General features: G+C 41.1%; 1 protein-coding gene across 6 annotated transcripts in view; it reads right to left on the bottom strand.

The window, feature by feature from the left end:
• Window positions 1–16,224, bottom strand: part of odr4 (odr-4 GPCR localization factor homolog) — a 97,813-nt gene extending 81,589 nt beyond the window's left edge. Inside the window, exons 1-5 of one of the 6 annotated variants that reach the window (XM_078218344.1) lie at window positions 16,084–16,199; window positions 10,956–11,059; window positions 8,745–8,842; window positions 3,285–3,440; window positions 2,203–2,334 (exon numbers count right to left, since the gene is read on the bottom strand). In XM_078218344.1, coding sequence (XP_078074470.1) covers window positions 2,203–2,334; window positions 3,285–3,383 — 231 coding nt within the window. In that variant the 5' untranslated portion in view covers window positions 3,384–3,440; window positions 8,745–8,842; window positions 10,956–11,059; window positions 16,084–16,199. Of the gene's footprint in view, window positions 1–2,202; window positions 2,335–3,284; window positions 3,441–8,744; window positions 8,843–10,955; window positions 11,060–16,083 lie in introns of all 6 variants that reach the window. The other 5 variants (XM_078218345.1, XM_078218343.1, XM_078218346.1 and 2 more) reach the window with 5 other exon arrangements.
• Window positions 16,225–18,142: the final 1,918 nt, after the last annotated feature.

Consider the following 18,142-nt stretch of genomic DNA (forward strand, 5'->3'; position numbering starts at 1 on the left):
GACTTGATGGATTGAGTTATAAGGAGAGGCTGGATAGACTGGGACTTTTTCCTCTGGAGCGTAGGAGGCTGAGGGGTGACCTTATAGAGGTCTATAAAATAATGAGGGGCATAGACAAGCTAGATAGTCAATATCTTTTCCCAAAGGTAGGGGAGTCTAAAACTAGAGGGCATAGGTTTAAGGTGAGTGGGGAGAGATACAAAAGTGTCCAGAGGGGCAATTTTTTGGTCTGGAACAAGCGGCCAGAGGTAGTAGTAGAGGCGGGTACAATTTTATCTTTTAAAAAGCATTTAGATAGTTAGATGGGTACAATGGGTATAGAGGGATATGGGCCAAATGCGGGCAATTGGGATTAGCTTAGGGGTTTTTAAAAAAAATAAAGGCGGTGTGGACAAGTTGGGCCGAAGGGCCTGTTTCCATGCTGTAAACCTCTATGACTCTATCAACAGTTCATCAACAAAATTGAATAACACTTATTCTAACAAATGAGCTTTATTAGCCCTGAATCTCTCCTTCCACAACTGAGTGAGATTGCAGCCACATTTCTTCAATGAACAACATTTTGCACACTCATCCCACTAATGAACAAGATTTCTTCCACTGACTGTTAATTTTGTTCCAACCCATTCTTCCACCGGTTTTTGATTGTCCTTCTCAGAACACCACTATCCTGTTTTATTTCCAATTTCATTATAACCATCCTACAAAACTGTATTGTTCATTCACTACACCTTCTTGAACTAGTTGTATTTCTCCTTTCCTCAACCCTCTACCCCCAAAAACCTAAATTCCTATTAGCACCCCCTTCTTTTCTCTCACCCACAGCTCCTTCCCTGCCATGTTTTATTCTCTCTTTCTTAATTGTCCCACTCAACTCCTTTTGTTACCCCACAAATTGGATCTATTATCCTCAAGTCTCTAACTTGCTGAGCTTAAAATATTAAAATTCATCTTTACTACCCATGTAGAACATCAACGCATATCAAATAGTACAGCCACCTTATTGCGCCCCTGTGCTAATCCGTTATCAATTCAATCTCCAGCCAATAGAGGCCATACATTGCCCAATGTCAGTTCACCGACATAAACTGATTTTTGCTCTCCACTATTTTGGATTAGGATCAGTCACTTACATTCCCTGTCCTGAACAAGTGTGTCATATTTCTCCCTGATCACTGCTGGTTTATTCTAGTCCACAGCTCATTCTGGGACTATTCAGTGCTAATATGATTGACAAGGAAAATACAATTCTGCAACACCCATGCGACCTCTAAGGGACAACACAGATCTTCCAATATCTTCCAATGCTATCACCTATTTAACTTTGGAGAGACAAATTGAGGAAATACAGTATTCACCAGTACCTCTGCAGCAAGAAAGCATTTTTATTGATTTTGGTCAACCATCCCAATGGTACATCCTACATCCTACATCCCACCTTACTGCACAGGTTAATTTGGCATTCCGTTACCTTTTAAAAGTATTTCCCAGAGATACTTTTCTAAACTCCTCTCACACCTGAAGTAGTCTCTCCCTAATCTTTTACCCTTCCTCTCCTTTCCTTGTCTTCCTCTCCCTATTTTTCCATTTCCTCCCTCCCTCCTTTTCTTCTCACCATCCAATTATTAGTGGCATGCCTTATGAGGATAGGCTGAGGGAGCTCGGTCTTTTCTCCTTGGAGAGACGAAGGATGAGAGGAGACCTAATAGAGGTGTATAAGATGTTGAGAGGCATAGATCGGGTGGACTCTCAGAGGCTTTTTCCCAGGGTGGAAATGGCTGTTACGAGAGGACACAGGTTTAAGGTGCTGGGGGGTAGGTACAGGGGAGATGTTAGGGGTAAGTTTTTCACACAGAGGGTGGTGGGCGAGTGGAATCGGCTGCCGTCAGTGGTGGTGGAGGCGAACTCAATAGGGTCTTTTAAGAGACTCCTGGATGAGTACATGGAGCTTAATAGGATGGAGGGTTATAGGTAGGTCTAGAAGGTAGGGATGTGTTCGGCACAACTTGTGGGCCGAAGGGCCTGTTTGTGCTGTAGTTTTTCTATGTTTCTATTACTCCATCTCCGAACCTTGCTTGATCTAAAGACAGCACTCAATGCTGACTAACTGTCTGCAACAATACAGAAAAATGCTTTGAAATATATATATAAGAAGCTTTTACTCCATGGAAATAACAGCAATTACTTTAATGTAACACTGACCTGTCGTGCATGCTCAGACACCCACTCAATGTCACTTGCATTCATTTCATTTGGATTTTCTGGTGGAAGTTCAGCCTGATCTTTGAGTGGAGTTCGAGCAGCAAATATTATATAGGTTTTCATTGGCGTAATCTGCAAAATGATAGAAAGTTTAGTCACAGAATGCATGAAACCAAAATAAAAAGGTAATCTGCAATTTCACCACACATCAGGACTCTTATATGCTCAGCTGAGTCAAGAATGGGGTTATCACCCATGACAATTAAATCTGGTCACTGCTTACAACTGTTCATTGATTTTGAAGAAGGCACATAAATTCTGAAATATCTTATTTAGTTAACCATAAATAAAAAGTGATTTCCTCCCCCACTTAGAGAAAGCTCCAATACTCTTGAGCACTCAATAGAAATTCACTTTTTATGTGTGGGAATAGGGTCATTGGATACTCACAGTTCTTACCTTCACATTTTTGGGCAAAGACTAACAATTGTGAATATTAATTTGAAAGATTTTATGATATTTTATAGCAGTCAATATAATATAATGGGATGTAAAGTTTTTTAAAGAAACCTTTTTAAATTATTTCCAATTAAGGGTGCACTGTAATCCTTCCAATTATCTCTTCATCCTCTATCATAGGGCAAAATCGTAGGACACAACAAGGCAGCTGCAAGACATAGCTCCCATGGACATTTTTGTAAATAAAGAAGTTCGCAGATACAGTATTGTTTAGTATAATTAAGAGACAAACCAAAGATGTCAATGTAAAAAATCTAAATTATATGTTCCTTTATTCAAGCATTTGGAACACAGAGAGACAGAGCATGAGCTTATGTAAATGTTTTTAAAATACAACATGTAAAGCATCCCTCTAATCCATAGAGGGGCATCTGATGGCATTCATGGCAATCGTGTTTTTATATATTCAGTATTTTCAATCATAAAGGAATGCTTAACATTCAGTACATTTAAATGGTTTATCTTGTTTCAAAAATAAACGCAAGCTCATGCTTTTTTCTTTCAATAAATTCTAGATTTAAAACCAGTTAAACATGTGAACAAAATATGGTAAGTTTGCTTACCTGCCCTAATAAAATCCCAGTTGTCCCATATCGCTCTTCTGCCTTCAATTTTTTAAGATATCTCTCACTGTATTCCCCAATGACGTAAGATCTTCCCATGATGAAATGTCACTGGTGAATTGGTCCAAATCACACACAAAGAAAGGAATCTTCACCCTTATGGTTAGATAGACAAACAACATATTTAGAGTGTTAGACTGAAACTGTGGAAGATTTAAAAATTCAAACTTGAGGACTACATCTAAAATTATTTTGTGAATTATCAAGAAATATGTAAAATTAGGCAAGACTAACAAATATTTCTTGTACTTTTGATTATTTGCATAAGTTAGCACCTGATTTTCGATAACAATTTTAAACAGTTGGATTTGCAATACATTTTTATTTCACACTATCAAGTTTCAGATAAATATTTTGTGTGATGGAATTGGATATATTAAGCTACAATCTCACTGTCAGTCTTTAAGCAAGAACTGAGAATGCACGAATGGGGAAATTAGTTCAAAACAGCCAAATTGTTTATGGTCGAGTTTCCACTAGTTCCATCGGATTAATCAAGGTGGGGTGGGCCTAAAGCCGTACAGGAAATGAGGGAGTTACACCCAAACCACCGTGCCCTTATTTAAAATGAGGGAGTTATGCCCAAAATAACTTATGATCCTTTGTTCAGTGATCTTTTATGGTGGTTCATGGTTCAATTTGACTGAATCAAACCGCCTAATGAGGTTAGAATTGCAAGGTTCTGCTGATTCAGGGAGGCTCTGAAAATTGCAATCCCAAGCTGATGCATATTGATCTGAAACAGTAACTCTGTTTCTTTCTCAACACATGCTATTTATAAACTATTAAATGTACCAATTAAACCAGCAATTAGTTCAGTAACATTTTAAAAGTAATTTTCGTTTCCATTTACTTGAAGTCAGCTTACTCTGGTGGGAAACAGCACATCATTTTAGAATCATAGAAGTCATACAGTGCAGAACAGGCCATTCGGCCCATCGAGTCTATACCAACTCGCTGACAGAGTATCTTACCCAGACCCTCCCTCCCACCTATCCCTGTAACCGCACACATTTTCCATGGCTAATCCATCAAACCTACACATCTTGGGACACTAAGGAGCAATTTCCCATGGCCAGTCCACCTAACCTGCACATCTATGGACTGTGGGAGAAAACCAGAGCGCCGGAGGAAACCCATGCAGACACAGGGAGAATGTGCAAATTCCACACAATCACCCAAGGCCGAGAATTGAACCCGGGTCCCTAGAGCTGTGAGGTAGCAGTGCTAAACCTTATTAAAATGTTTATTTTGTTGATAAACAGGTGGCATGGTAGCACAGTGGTTAGCACTGCTGCCTCACAGCGTCGGGGATCCGGGTTCAATTCTGGACTTGCATCACTGTCTGTGTGGAGTTTGCATGTTCTCCCTGTGTCTGCATGGGTTTCCTCGCATGGTCCGAGGATGTGCAGGTTAGGTTGATTGGGCATGCAAAATTGCCCCTTAGTGTCGGGGGGACTAGCAGGGTAAATACATGGGTTATGGAGATAGGGTCTCGTTGGAATTGTTGTTGGTGCAAGCCTGATGGGCTGAATGGCCTCCTTCTCCACTGTAGTGATTCCATGCTTCTATAAACTCAAATTCAGCATCTTAAGACTGCACCAGATTTTCTCTCTTAAAACAGTAAGGAGCACTCGCAATGGATTCGAAAAAAAACCCCAAAACAATAATATCCCATTACGTTGCCTCATTGCTCTGGAAGCTTGTGATTATGCAAGTGAATTTTAGCAAAAACTTCAACCCTAACTTGCAAATGGCATCGGAGCAGCTCGAGTCAAAATTAAAACACAAAGATGATGATCTCTGGATTACTACCTGAGCAAGTGCAATTTGGCATGGGATCACACAGACGAGGGAGTTGAATGCATGGTTCAAAGAGTGATATCTAGTTCAAAGGACTTGATTCATGAGAAGCTAGTAAGAGTGCTGTGGAAAGAGGGAACTGTTCCTTTGGGCTGGGCTCCACTTCAACTAACTGAGATCGGTATCCTGGAGCACTTAGAGCTAAGGATGCAGGTAGGGTACAAGAGAAGGGCCAAAGGTTTGGCAGTAATAATGCATCAGCAAATCAAGGAAAATAGTGAAAAGTTAAAGTTGCTTTACCTGAAAACACAAAGCATTCATAACAAGAAAAATGAATTAATGGCAAAAAGAGAGAGAAATGGTTTTGAGCTAATAGCCATTACAGAGATATGAGTGGTGGCCAAGAGGGGCGAAGGAGAAGCTAATGACTGTGTATGGAATGAGGGGAACAGGACATGTGGGGAGATGGTAATAGGGGAGAGGCTGATTACCGTGTGTGTAAGGAAGGGAGCTGACTACTGTGTGATGGGGAAGTGGGTTGATTACTGTGTGTGCATGTATGTGCATGCGTGCGCAGGGCTGACTACTGTGTGTTTGGAGGGGGGAGGGGAGAGAAGAGGGATTTGGTTTAGGTTTCCACTTCATAGTTATCTACAGTGGAGTTAGCGTTAAAGAGCATTACTGCCAATGCAGCATTACTAGACAAATCGATAACTTTAAAAAATATATACAGTCAAACACAGAATAGTGTCTTCTTTTGTATATATGTCTTTAATTTTAATTGTTGCAAGTCAAAGTAAATTGGTATAGCTCTGATTTTGGATTTGTGTTACATGCCCATCATTGGCAGCTGAGCCCTCAGTTGCCAAGTCTCTAAGCTCTGAAATTTCTTCAGAGCATCTCCCCCCATCGCTATGTTTCTTTCTCCTCCTTTAAGCCACTTCTTAAAATTTACCTTATTGTTTAAGCTTTTCATCATATGTCCTAAATATCTCATTTAACTCAGTGTCAAATACTCCTGCAAAGTGTCATAATCACAGAGGTTTACAACATGGAAACAGGCTCTTTGGCCCAACTTGTCCATGCTGCCCAGTTTTTACCATTAAGCTAGATCCAATTGCCCACGTTTGGCCCATATCCCTCCATACAAATCTTAGCCATGTAATTGTCTAAATGCTTTTTAAAAGACAAAATTGTACCCGTCTCTACTACTACCTCTGGCAGCTCATTCCAGACACTCACCACCTTGTGTGTGAAAAAATTGCCCCTCTGGATCCTTTTGTATCTCTCTCCTCAAACCTAGTTTTAGACTCCCCTACCTTTGGGAAAAGATGTTGACTATCTATCTACCTTATCTATGTCCTTCATTATTTTATAGACCTCTAAACCCCTAAGCCTCTTATGCTCCAGGGAAAAAAGTCCCAGTATATCCAGCCTCTCCTTATAACTCAAACCATCAAGTCCCGGTAGCATCCTAGTAAAACTTTTCTGCGCTCTTTCTAATTTAATAATATCCTTTCTATAATAGGGTGACCAGAAGTGTATGCAGTATTCCAAGCGTGGCCTTACCAATGTCTTGTATAACTTCAACAAGACGCCCAACTCCTGTATTCAATGTTCTGACCAATGAAACCAAGCACGCTGAATGCCTTCTTCACCACTCTGTCCACCTGTGACTCCACTTTCAAGGAGCTATGAACCTATACCCCTAGATCTCTTTGTTCTGTAATTCTCCCCAATGCCCTACCATTAACTGAGTAAGTCCTGCCCTGGTTCGATCTACCAAAATGCATCAGCTCGCATTTATCTAAATTAAATTCCATTTGCCATTCATCAGTCCAGTGGCCCAATTGATCAAGATCCCGTTGCAATCCGAGATGACCTTCTTCACTGTCCACTGTGCCACCAATCTTGGTGTCATCTGCAAACTTACTAACCATGCCTCTTATATTCTCATCCAAATCATTAATATAAATGACAAATAACAGTGGACCCAGCACTGATCCCTGAAGCACACCGCTGGTCACAGGCCTCCAGTTTGAAAAACAACCCTCTACAACCACCTCTTGTCTTCTGTCATCAAGCCAATTTTGTATCCAATTGGCTACCTCACCCTGGATCCCGTGAGATTTAACCTTATGCAACATCATTATGAAGTGCTTCGAAAGACTATCATGGCATGATTCAATTCCAGCCTCCCAGACTACCTGGATCCACTACAGTTTGCCTACCACCGCAACAGGTCCACAGCAGACGCCATCTCCCTGGCCCTGCAATCAACCCTGGAACACCTAGATAACGAAGATACCTATGTCAGATTCCTATTTATTGACTACAGCTCAGCCTTCAACACCATTATTCCCACGAAACTCATCTCCAAACTCTGTGACCTGGGCCTTGGCTCCTCCCTCTGCGACTGGATCCTGAACTTCCTAACTCACAGACCACAATCAGTAAGGATAAGCAACAACACCTCCTCCACAATCATCCGCAACACCGGTGCCCCACAAGGCTGTGTTCTCAGCCCCCTACTATACTCCTTATATACCTATGACTGTGAGGCCAAATTCCCCTCCAATTCGATTTTCAAGTTTGCTGATGACACACCATCATGGTGGGACAGATCTCAAACAATGACGAGCCAAAGTGCAGGAATGAGATAGAGAATCTGATGAACTGGTGCGACGACAATAATCTCTCTCTCAATATCAACAAAACGAAGGAGATAGTCATCGACTTCAGGAAGTGTAGTGGAGGACATGCCCCTGTCTACATCAATGGGGAATGAGTAGAAATGGTCGAGTGCTTCAAGTTTTTAGGTGTCCAGATCACCAACAGCCTGTCCTGGTCCCTCCATGCCGACGCTAGAGTTAAGAAAGCCCACCAACGCCTCTAATTTCTCAGGAGACTAAGGAAATTTGGCATGTCAGCTACGACTCTCACCAACTTCTACAGATGCACCATAGAAAGCATTCTTTATGGTTGTAGCTTGGTATGGCTCTTGCTCTGTCCAAGACTGCAAGAAACTATAAAGGGTCGTGAATGAAGCTCATTCCATCAGTCAAACCAGCCTCCCACCCATTGACTCTGTCTACACTTCCTGCTGCCTCGGAAAAGCAGCCAGCATAATTAAGGACCTCACGCACCATGGACATAGTCTCTTCCACCTACTTCCATCAGGAAAAAGATAATAAACTTTGAGGACACATATCAAACGACTCAAAAACAGCTTCTTCCCTGCCGCCATCAAACTTCTGAATCGACCTACCTCGCATTAAGTTGATCTTTCGCTACACCCTAGCTATGACTGTAACACTACATTCTGCACTCTCTCCTATCCTTCCCTATGTACGGTATGTTTTGTCTGTTTAACGCGCAAGAAACAATACTTTCCATTGTATGCTAGTACATGTGACAATAATAAATCAAATTAAATCATTATTCTAGTTTACTGATCGCTGCTGGCAGTATACAGAGATAACAATGTCACTACATTTCATGCTATTTACACTGTCGGGTTAAAGGGAACGTATAGTTGAGTTGATGGCACACAATCCTTTTGTATATACAAAGAGAGATAGATATTCTTACACTTACCAGTATTTACTCAAATCACTCTTTGTTATCCTGTTGTACGCTTTAGAGCTGCTGGCTGCAGCTACTTTGGAACAGATATTCTATTTAGAACTCCCTTCCTGTGACAACATAAAGTTCGACTCCAGTGACATCATGAATGAAGAAAAGCTGCCCATAATTCAATATCCCCCAAAGGAGATAAACTTCATGTGAAAGGAATGTAATTCAACAAAAAAAATCTGTTTTGAGAGGCTCGAACAGCAGCTTTAAAGCATACATAAGGATTTACAATCTCTTTTCACAACATCTATGATTCTAGAGAAAAGTAGACTGTATTTTCCTCTTAACAATTATTTCCCAAATATTATGGATTTGAGAATTTATCTGCAGTTACAGATGTGCTATTTATTATAAACCCACCAACTCCCACAGCTACCTCGAGTACAGCTCTTCACAACCCATCCTGTAAGGACTCCATCCCATTCTCTTAGTTCCTTTGCCTCCACCACATCTGTTCTGATGATGCTACTTTCCAAATGGCACTGCTGATATCTCTTCCTTCTTCCTAAATCATGGTTTCCACCCACCGTGGTTGACAGGGCTCTCAAGCATGTCCAACCCATCTCCCGGGCCACTGCTCTCACGCCCTCCCGTCCTCCCCAGAACCAGGATGGGGTCCCCCTTGTCCTCACTTTTCATCCCACCAGTCTCCATATTCAAAGGATCATCCCACACCATTTATGCCAACTCCAGCATGATGCCACCACTCAACATATCTTGCCCTCACTCCCCTTGTTAGCATTCTGCAGGGACCTTTCCCTCTGAGACATGCTGATCCACTCCTCCATCACAACCAACACCTCACCCACCGCCAATGGCACCTTCCCATGCAATTGTAGAAGGTGCAACACCTGTTCCTTTCTGCTCACCATCCCAGGGCCCAAACACTCTTTTCAGGTAAAGCAGCGTTTCATGCCCACCTCCTTTAATCCGGTCTATTGCATTTGCTGCTCCCAATGCAACCTACTCTACATCGGAGAGATCAAACGCAGACTGGGTGACTACTCTGCAGAACATCTTCGGTCTGTCTGCAAGCAGGACCCACTTTCCTGTCGCTTGCCATTTCAACACACCACCCTGCTCTACTGTCCACATGTCCGTCCTTGGCCTTTTGAAATGTTCCAGTGAAGCCCAACGTAAACTGGAAGAACAGCACCTCATCTTCCGTTAGGTATTTTGTTCAGCCTTTCGGACTGAATATTAAGTTCAACAACTTCTGAGCATGAACCTTCTCCTCCACCTCCACTCCACCTGCATTTATTTGATTTCATTTCTTCTTTTCATCTCATTCATCTATTTTTATTACTTTATATTCTTAGTTTTATTTTTCCACTTTTAACATTTCACTTTCCATCTTGTTTCTTCCCCCCATTCGCCACCCCACTTGGGCCCACTGCCACATTCCTGCACTCTGCACCTTTGTTCTGCCATTTACACATTCCAATTTCTTAATGGACACCTTTAGCACCATTCTCAGCCTTTATCATCGCCATTTACATTCCCTTTATCTTTTTGTCTATGTCATTACTCTCAATTACAGCCATCACCACCCCCCTCACCCTCACTAGTATAAATCTTGTCTGATTTTCCTCGTCGTTAGCTCCGACGAAGGGTCATCCTGACTCAAAACGTTGGCTTTATTCTCTCTCCACTGATGCTGTCAGACCTGCTGAGATTTTCCAGCATTTTCTGTTTTTGTTTCAGATTCCAGCATTCACAGTATTTTGCCTTTACATATATGCATCATGGAAGTGTCTGAAACATTGTGCGATTTGATTATCATTGTTAACCTAAATATCATTTATCATAACAGGTATAATAGAGATCATAGATATAAGAGAGGAAAAGAATAAATGCATATCAGATACCAGAAGGAAATGTATAGAAATAACATGCCAGACAGGATGTCAGAGCTGCAATCTTCAGGGAAGTTCAAAGCATACCTAGATCCTAGCGTAGGTCAGCAGGAAGCTCAGAGAGATGAGCTTTCCTCAACCTTGACTTTTACATCTTTGTGGCTATTACAGGTAAGATTCACAGAAACTGTGGGTCTGAGTTATCCCAGCACAGAAACTTTCAAATGGATCCCCATTGGCAAAATATTAACTAAACTGAGAAAAATATGGATTGCAGGTGCTTATGTTAATAGAAATGCTGAGATGAGACATTTACCTTAGTATATCCTTTCGAACAGTTTACAGTACTTCATATACTGAACATAACAGACTCCAGAAGCTCTTCAAAATACACATCCTGTTTTGATAGGAATGGGAATTCTAGGAAGAAAGACAAAGATTGGAAAAACAGACTGCAAGCTGAATATATACCAATTCTCCAGATAAACAAATAGCAAAGGAAGAACTTTGGATTGAAATTCTTCAAATTGGTAGTTTTACCAGAAAATTTGGAGCAACCCAACTTTTTCATTAAATTATGAACAGGAGGAATTTTACCTCTGAAATATTTTGGTAAACAAAGTTTAGCAGAGCCTGCTTGACAAGATTTTCACTGATTTTCCATGTTATAGTCGTAACAGAGAGAGCAAATGACAACCAGTAAAAATGTCAGGACTGGGCAAATATTGAAAAGACTTTGCAGTAAGGATAAATTGATCATAAGATAAGTAGAACAGTAATGTTAAAATATTCTGATACTGAACATACAATAAAGTATACGTATTGCAAATGCAAGCAGTGGATTTGTAGAAAAGGATCGTGTGTTGCAAGGGCAGATTTTGGTCAACTCAGCACTCAAAATTGAGAATTCAAAGATCATTACCCGACAACACAAAATGTCAACATTAAAATATGGGAAATATCCACATTTGCTGGTATCCCTGTACGTGAATCAGTCTTTAGCAAAGATTTTTTAAAAAACTTAGATGGAATGTTACATACATTTAAGGAGAAGGTTTTCAAAGCACTGTACAACATTTTAAAGAAAAAAGGAAGATCCCAACAGGCATCACAACTCTGAACTGACGTGGAAACTAATATGGAGTTGCCCAAAATCTGGAAAACATGGTATCAGTTAAGAGTATGCAACATATGTAACTGACAGCACATTTTTGCAGATCAATCCAGTATCAGAACCCAAAGCTACTGTCAACATGCAGAAAATTCAAAGATTAAAATCCATGCAAAGGATCTATTTGACCACTGCTACCGCCCCAAAAGACTCCCTTTCACTGTCCATATAAAAACCATTTTATGAGTATATATTATCAATTAAAAGACGGAAAAACTTTTATAATCATATATATTAAATTGCCACTAAGTGTCCAAAGATAGTAGGTTAGATGGATTAGTCATGGTAAATGTATGGGGATATGGTGGGGGATTGGGCCAGGGTATGATGTTCTTTCAGAGACACGGTGCAGACTAGTTGGGCCGAATGGCCTCTTTCTGCATTGTAGGGATTCTATGGTTCTATATTGCCTTTCAGTCACTAGACATCACAAAGTGTTCCTTGTCAATGTCCTTACGATAGTAAAGGATGACATAAAGACATTCATAAGAAAAGATCAGGCCTCAGAAGATCCTGTAATAGAGTCAATATGGGTGGAAATTAGGAATAGCAAAAGTCAAAAAACACTGGTGCGAGTAGTTTATAGGCCCCTTAACAGTAGCTATATACCATTGAGCAGAGCAATAAATTATTGGAGCTTGTAACAAAGGAAACATAATAATTGTGGGGAACTTTAATCTTCACATAGACTGGGACAATCAAATTAGCAAGAATGATCTCGAAGATTAGTTTGTAGATTGTTTCGGTGGAGTAATGTTGTGGAACCAATAAAGGATAAAGCTTTCTTAGATCTAGTATTGCATGATGAAGCAGGGTTAATTAATATTGCCATAGTTAAAGGTCTACTGAGAAATAGTAGTCATAAAACAATTAAATTCTAGGTTAAATTTGAAAGTGACATACTCCAATTGCAAACTAGAATCTTAAACTTAAACAAAGTCAATTACATAAGAATGAGGGGAGAACTGGCTATGGTTAATTGGGTAGATGAAAAGATATGGAGGTAAATAAACTGTTGGAAACATTTAAAGAAACAATTCAAAATATTCAACAAAAGTACATTCCATTGAAAAACAAAAAACTCAGCAAGAAAGACTCATCTGTGGCTCACTCAGGAAGTTAAGGATAGTACAGGTTGGGTATCCTTTATCCATAAATTCAAAAACCAAACACATCCAATAACCACATTTTTAGCATGGAAAGTCTGTGGCCCAAACCTCACTGACCATAACTGACATTTGGCGTGAAAGGATTGTGACCCGAGCCAACATGAACTCCGCTAACCGGACGTGGTTTATCTGCACTGATTACTGTGTGATTTTTGTCTACACTGTTTATCTTGCGAGAACTCTCCTACAAGCTGAATGGCAGATGGCGCCACAACTTATTACAAGTACCCTGTATGTATTTTTTAGTGGTACATCTTACTTCCTCGTCGTTTTATTTAATTTAAGCTATAGCTAGCCTAGACTGTGGTCATTATAATACAAGTAGGCCTTGGCCTATATGCAGACCTGAAGACCAAAATGATCTGAAATCCAAAAGCCCCAAGGGTTCCCAATAAAGACTCAACCATGTCTTAGATTAAAAGAGGCTTAAAATGTTGCAAAAAAAAGCAGCAAGTCAAAGGATTAAAGTGTTTCAGAAACAAGCAAAGAACCACCAAAATGTTGATAAAAGGGGAAAAAAAAGAATACAAGTTAACTAGTCAGAAATATAAAGACAAGTTGTCAGAACATTTAAAAGTTATAAAAAGAGAGTAGCTAACATAAATATTGGTCCCTAAGAAACAGAAAAAGGAGACATTATCATTGAGTGCAGAAATTGCAAAAACAAATATTTTGCTTGTATTCACAATACAGGACATAAGTTTCATACGTAGACAAGAAAGTAGATAGCAATCTAGGGGCACAAAAGAGAGAAGAAATTAAGAACATTAATATCAGCCGAACAAAAATTTTGGAGAAACAAAATGGACTAAAATCTGATGGCTTAAATCCTAGAGTCCTAAAAGAGATAGCTGCATAAATTGTGGGGGAGCTTACTACAATTTTCCAAAATTCCTTATATTTGGGAACTGTGTCCATTAGATTGGAAATTGGAAAATGTTATCATGCTTTTCAAGAAAGGAGGGAGAGGAAATAATAAACTACAAGCCAGTTACCCTCACATTTCCTCTGTTGGGAAAATGTTGGAATCTGTTATTAAGGAAGTCTTAATAATGCACTTAGAAAAACATAGTATGATTCGAACAAGTTGACAAGTTGACGAAAGGGAAATCTTGTTTGGCAAATTTTGTCAGAAAAGTAGCAGAACACAATGAGTTTTCTGAGGATGTAACTAATAAGAGTAGATAAAGGAGAACCAGCAAATATAGTATATTTGGATTTCCAAAATAGTTTGATAAGGTACCATTCGAAAAGCTATTGGCAAGATAAGAGCTCAATATTTTCGCATGGATAGAGGATTGGTTAACAGATAAAAAGCAGACAATGGGCATATATGGTGCTTTTTCAAGTTGGCAGGCAGGGAATAGTGGAGTGCTGCATGGATCAGTGGTGGGCCCTCAGAGTAATGTATCAAAGTTTGCTGATGATATCAAGCTAGGTGGGAAGGACATTGAGAGACTGCAAAGAGTTATAGACAAGTTAAGTAAGTGGGCAACTTAGTGGCAGATGGATTGTAATGAATTGGAGAATTTAAAAAAAAGTGTGGAACTTCTACCTGTTGATGTACAAAGAGACTTGGGTGTGCTCAAGAAATGCAGAAAGTTAAAATGCAGGCACAGTAAGTATTAGGGGGCAAAATGCCACCTTGACCATTATTGCAAGGGGATTGGAGTACAGAATAAAAAGGTTTTGCTCTGGTTGTACAGGATTTTGTTGAGATTGCATCTGGAGTACAGTTTGCAGTATTCATCTCCATATTTAAGAAAGGATATAGTTGCATTGAGGTGGTACAGCAAGGTTCACTGGATCAGGCCTGGGATGATGGATTGCCTTATAATGAGGCCAAGTATATTAGGCTTATATTCTCTGGAGTTCAGAAGAATTATAGGCAATCTCATTGAAACCTTGAAAATTCTGAAGGGGCTTGATAGAGTTGACACGAAGGGGTTGCTTCCACTAGTTGTGGAATCTACACACAGGGGTACAGTCTCAGGACAAGGGGCCAATCATTTAGGACTGAGATGAGCAGAAATGTATTTACTTAAAAGGTCATGAGAATCTTTGGAATTCTTTTCCCCAGAGGGTTGTGGATGCTACATCGTTGAATATATTCAAGGCTGGGATGGACTGATTTTTGGTCTCTCAGGAAATTAAGGGATATAGGGAGCAGGCGGGAAAATGGAGTTGAAGACCAAGATCAGCTATAAGCACAGTGAATGGCAGAACAGGCCTGGGACCATATGATCCACTCCTGCTTGTATTTCAATGAAATAGTTTTGAACTGTAGTCACTGTTGTAATGTAGGAAACACAGGAGCCAACTTGCACAGTAAGTTCCCACAAACAGCAATGTGATCATGACCAGGTAATCTGTTTCTTTGTGGGCGCATGGGTCAGGGGTACCCACGGGCAACAGTTGATTGGTGGGCTAAATATTGGATGGGACAGGGGTATAGCTTCCCTGCTTCTCTTTGAAATATTTTCTTTGGATCTTTTACATCGATATGGCAAGGATAGGCTTGGCTTAACATCTTATCTGAAAGATGTAATCACCAGCAGTGTAGCGCTTTGAGTGTCAGCTTTCAGGAAATTTAGGGTCAACCATGGAATAGGATAATGGCCACAGTAACAGCAGCTGCAAGATCACAATCTGACAGTATTTTCACTTGTAAAGTGTAACAGCAGAGATAATTTTTTGCGTAAGGACCCCCCCCTCCCCCCTATTGTGGGGGGATGGGCTACAATTACTTTATGAGGACACAAGGCAGTGTGATCTCACAGTGAAGATGTCATTTCAGGATATCACCAAATAAACAGCTTCCAAACAGTAATAGGTAACAATAGGGGGAAAAATAATCAAATAATAATAAAGTGGCAGGCGCTTGAATCAGAATGCCTCCCATCTTATTGTTGGATGATGTTGCCGGGGGTTTCCAGCTGTGTAAAGCAATGGTCCATGTTGAATGTGAGGAGCAGTCAGTAGGTGTAATGTTGGAGACAGGATTCTCACCGCGCTCGCTCAGACCGACTCCATCTTTGGGTAAGTTCAATGGAGCCCAGTCACTGTATGCTGCAGATATGGATATGTACTCTACCTCTCCTTACCTCACTCACTTCTCTCCTCCCTTTCTCTCTCTCTCTCTCTCTCCAGTGGCGACCCTTTTCTTGATCAGATTTCACCGCTCCGGCTCTCGGCCAATCAGCGCAGGCTGGCCCACACTGATGACGTGTCGCTCCCTAACCGCCGGGGGGCGTGGCGCGGGCGCACGGGGAGGGGGCGTGGCGCGGGCGCGCGGGGAGGGGGCGCGGCGAGGGCGCGCGGGGCTGGGGTAACCCGCTGGTAACGGTTGGGCGCGCGCAACGCGTTCAAGGGAAAGCAGCGCCCCCAGCAGGCCTGGAGGTCCTCCAGCGAATAATGCAACTTTCTGGGCATGATTCCCCCCGATTCGGACCATTTCAGTGATGCGAATGCATTGAAACATTCATTAACTTGATACTTTATATATATATATATATTTGTGTATCTTTATTCACCAACTTCAACCCAAGGTCCAGAGGCTTCAGCACATAATTCCTATTGCCTTTCAGGTGAGACATTGAACCAAGGTATCACCCACCCTCTCAATGTCAAGTGGACCTAAATGATCCCATGTCACTTTCTAAGTAAGTGTTTATTTATTAGTGTCACAAGTAAGGCTTACATTCACACTGCAATGAAGTTACTGTGAAAATCCCCTAGTCGCCACACTCCGGCGCCTGTTCGGGTACACTGAGGGAGAATTTAGCATGGTCAATGCACCTAACCCGCACATCTTTCAGACTGTGGGAGGAAACCAGAGCACCCGAAGGAAACCCACGCAGACATGGGGAAAAGGTGCAGACTCCACACAGTGACCCAAGCCGGGAATTAAACCTGGGTCCCTGACGCTATGAGGCTGCAGTGCTAACCACTGTGCCACCCCAAGGAGCTATCTTTGTAAACACATCCCCAGAAGTATATTAACCTGTGATTTCATTTCATTGTGTTTTCCATGACCTTACCATGCACAGATTGGTGTTGAATTTCCCCAAGTTCCAACAATGACTGCACTTCAAAAGTACTTAGATGCCTGAGGACCGCTTTGGGGTGTCAGTGGGTGCTATATTTATTCATAGTCATAGAGGTTTACAGCATGGAAACAGGCCCTTCGGCCCAACTTGTCCATGCCGCCCTTTTTTTTTTAAACCCTAAGCTAATCCCAATTGCCCGCATTTGGTCCATATCCCTCTATATCCATCGTACCCATGTAACTATCTAAATGCTTTTTAAAAGACAAAATTGTACCCGCCTCTACGACTACCTCTGGCAGCTTGTTCCAGACACTCACCATCCTCTGTGTGAAAAAATTGCCCCTCTGGACACTTTTATATCTCTCCCCTCTCATCTTAAACCTATGCCCTCTAGTTTTAGACTCCCCTACCTTTGGGAAAAGATAATGACTATCTATCTGATCTACGCCCCTCATTATTTTATAGACCTCTATAAGATCACCTCTCAGCCTCCTACGCTCCAGAGAAAAAAGTCCCAGTCTATCCAAACTCTCTTTATAACTCAATCCATCAAGTCCTGGTAGCATCCTAGTAAATCTTTTCTGCACTCTATATATTAATATATATTATAAACAGTTGTGGTGCCAGCACTGATCCTGTGGAACCCCACTGGTTACAGGTTGCCAGCCTGAAAAAGAACCCTTTATCCCCATCGCTGTTTCCTGCCCATTAGGCAATTCTCTATCGATGCTAATATATTACCTCCAACACCATGGACTCAACCACCTGTGAGGTACCTTGTCAAATGCCTTCTGGAAGTCCAAATACAACACATCTACTGGTTCCCCTCTATCCACACTGCTTTAGACCTTCTCAAAAAACTCTAATAAATTCTTCAGACATGATTTCCCTTTCACGAATCCATGTTGACTCAGCTTGAATAGACTATGATTTTCCAAATGTGCCCCGTTACTTCCTTCGTAATTGATTCCAACATTTTTCCAACAATACATGTTAGGCTAATCGGCCTACAGTTACCCGCTTTTTGCCTCCTTCCCTTTTTGAATAGCAGTGTCACATTGGCAGTTTTCCAATCCTCTGATACTTCTTTAGAATCTGAGGATTTTTGGCAAAT

The sequence above is a fragment of the Mustelus asterias genome, chromosome 8 (genome assembly GCF_964213995.1).
Source record: "Mustelus asterias chromosome 8, sMusAst1.hap1.1, whole genome shotgun sequence".
Lineage (NCBI taxonomy): Eukaryota > Metazoa > Chordata > Chondrichthyes > Carcharhiniformes > Triakidae > Mustelus > Mustelus asterias.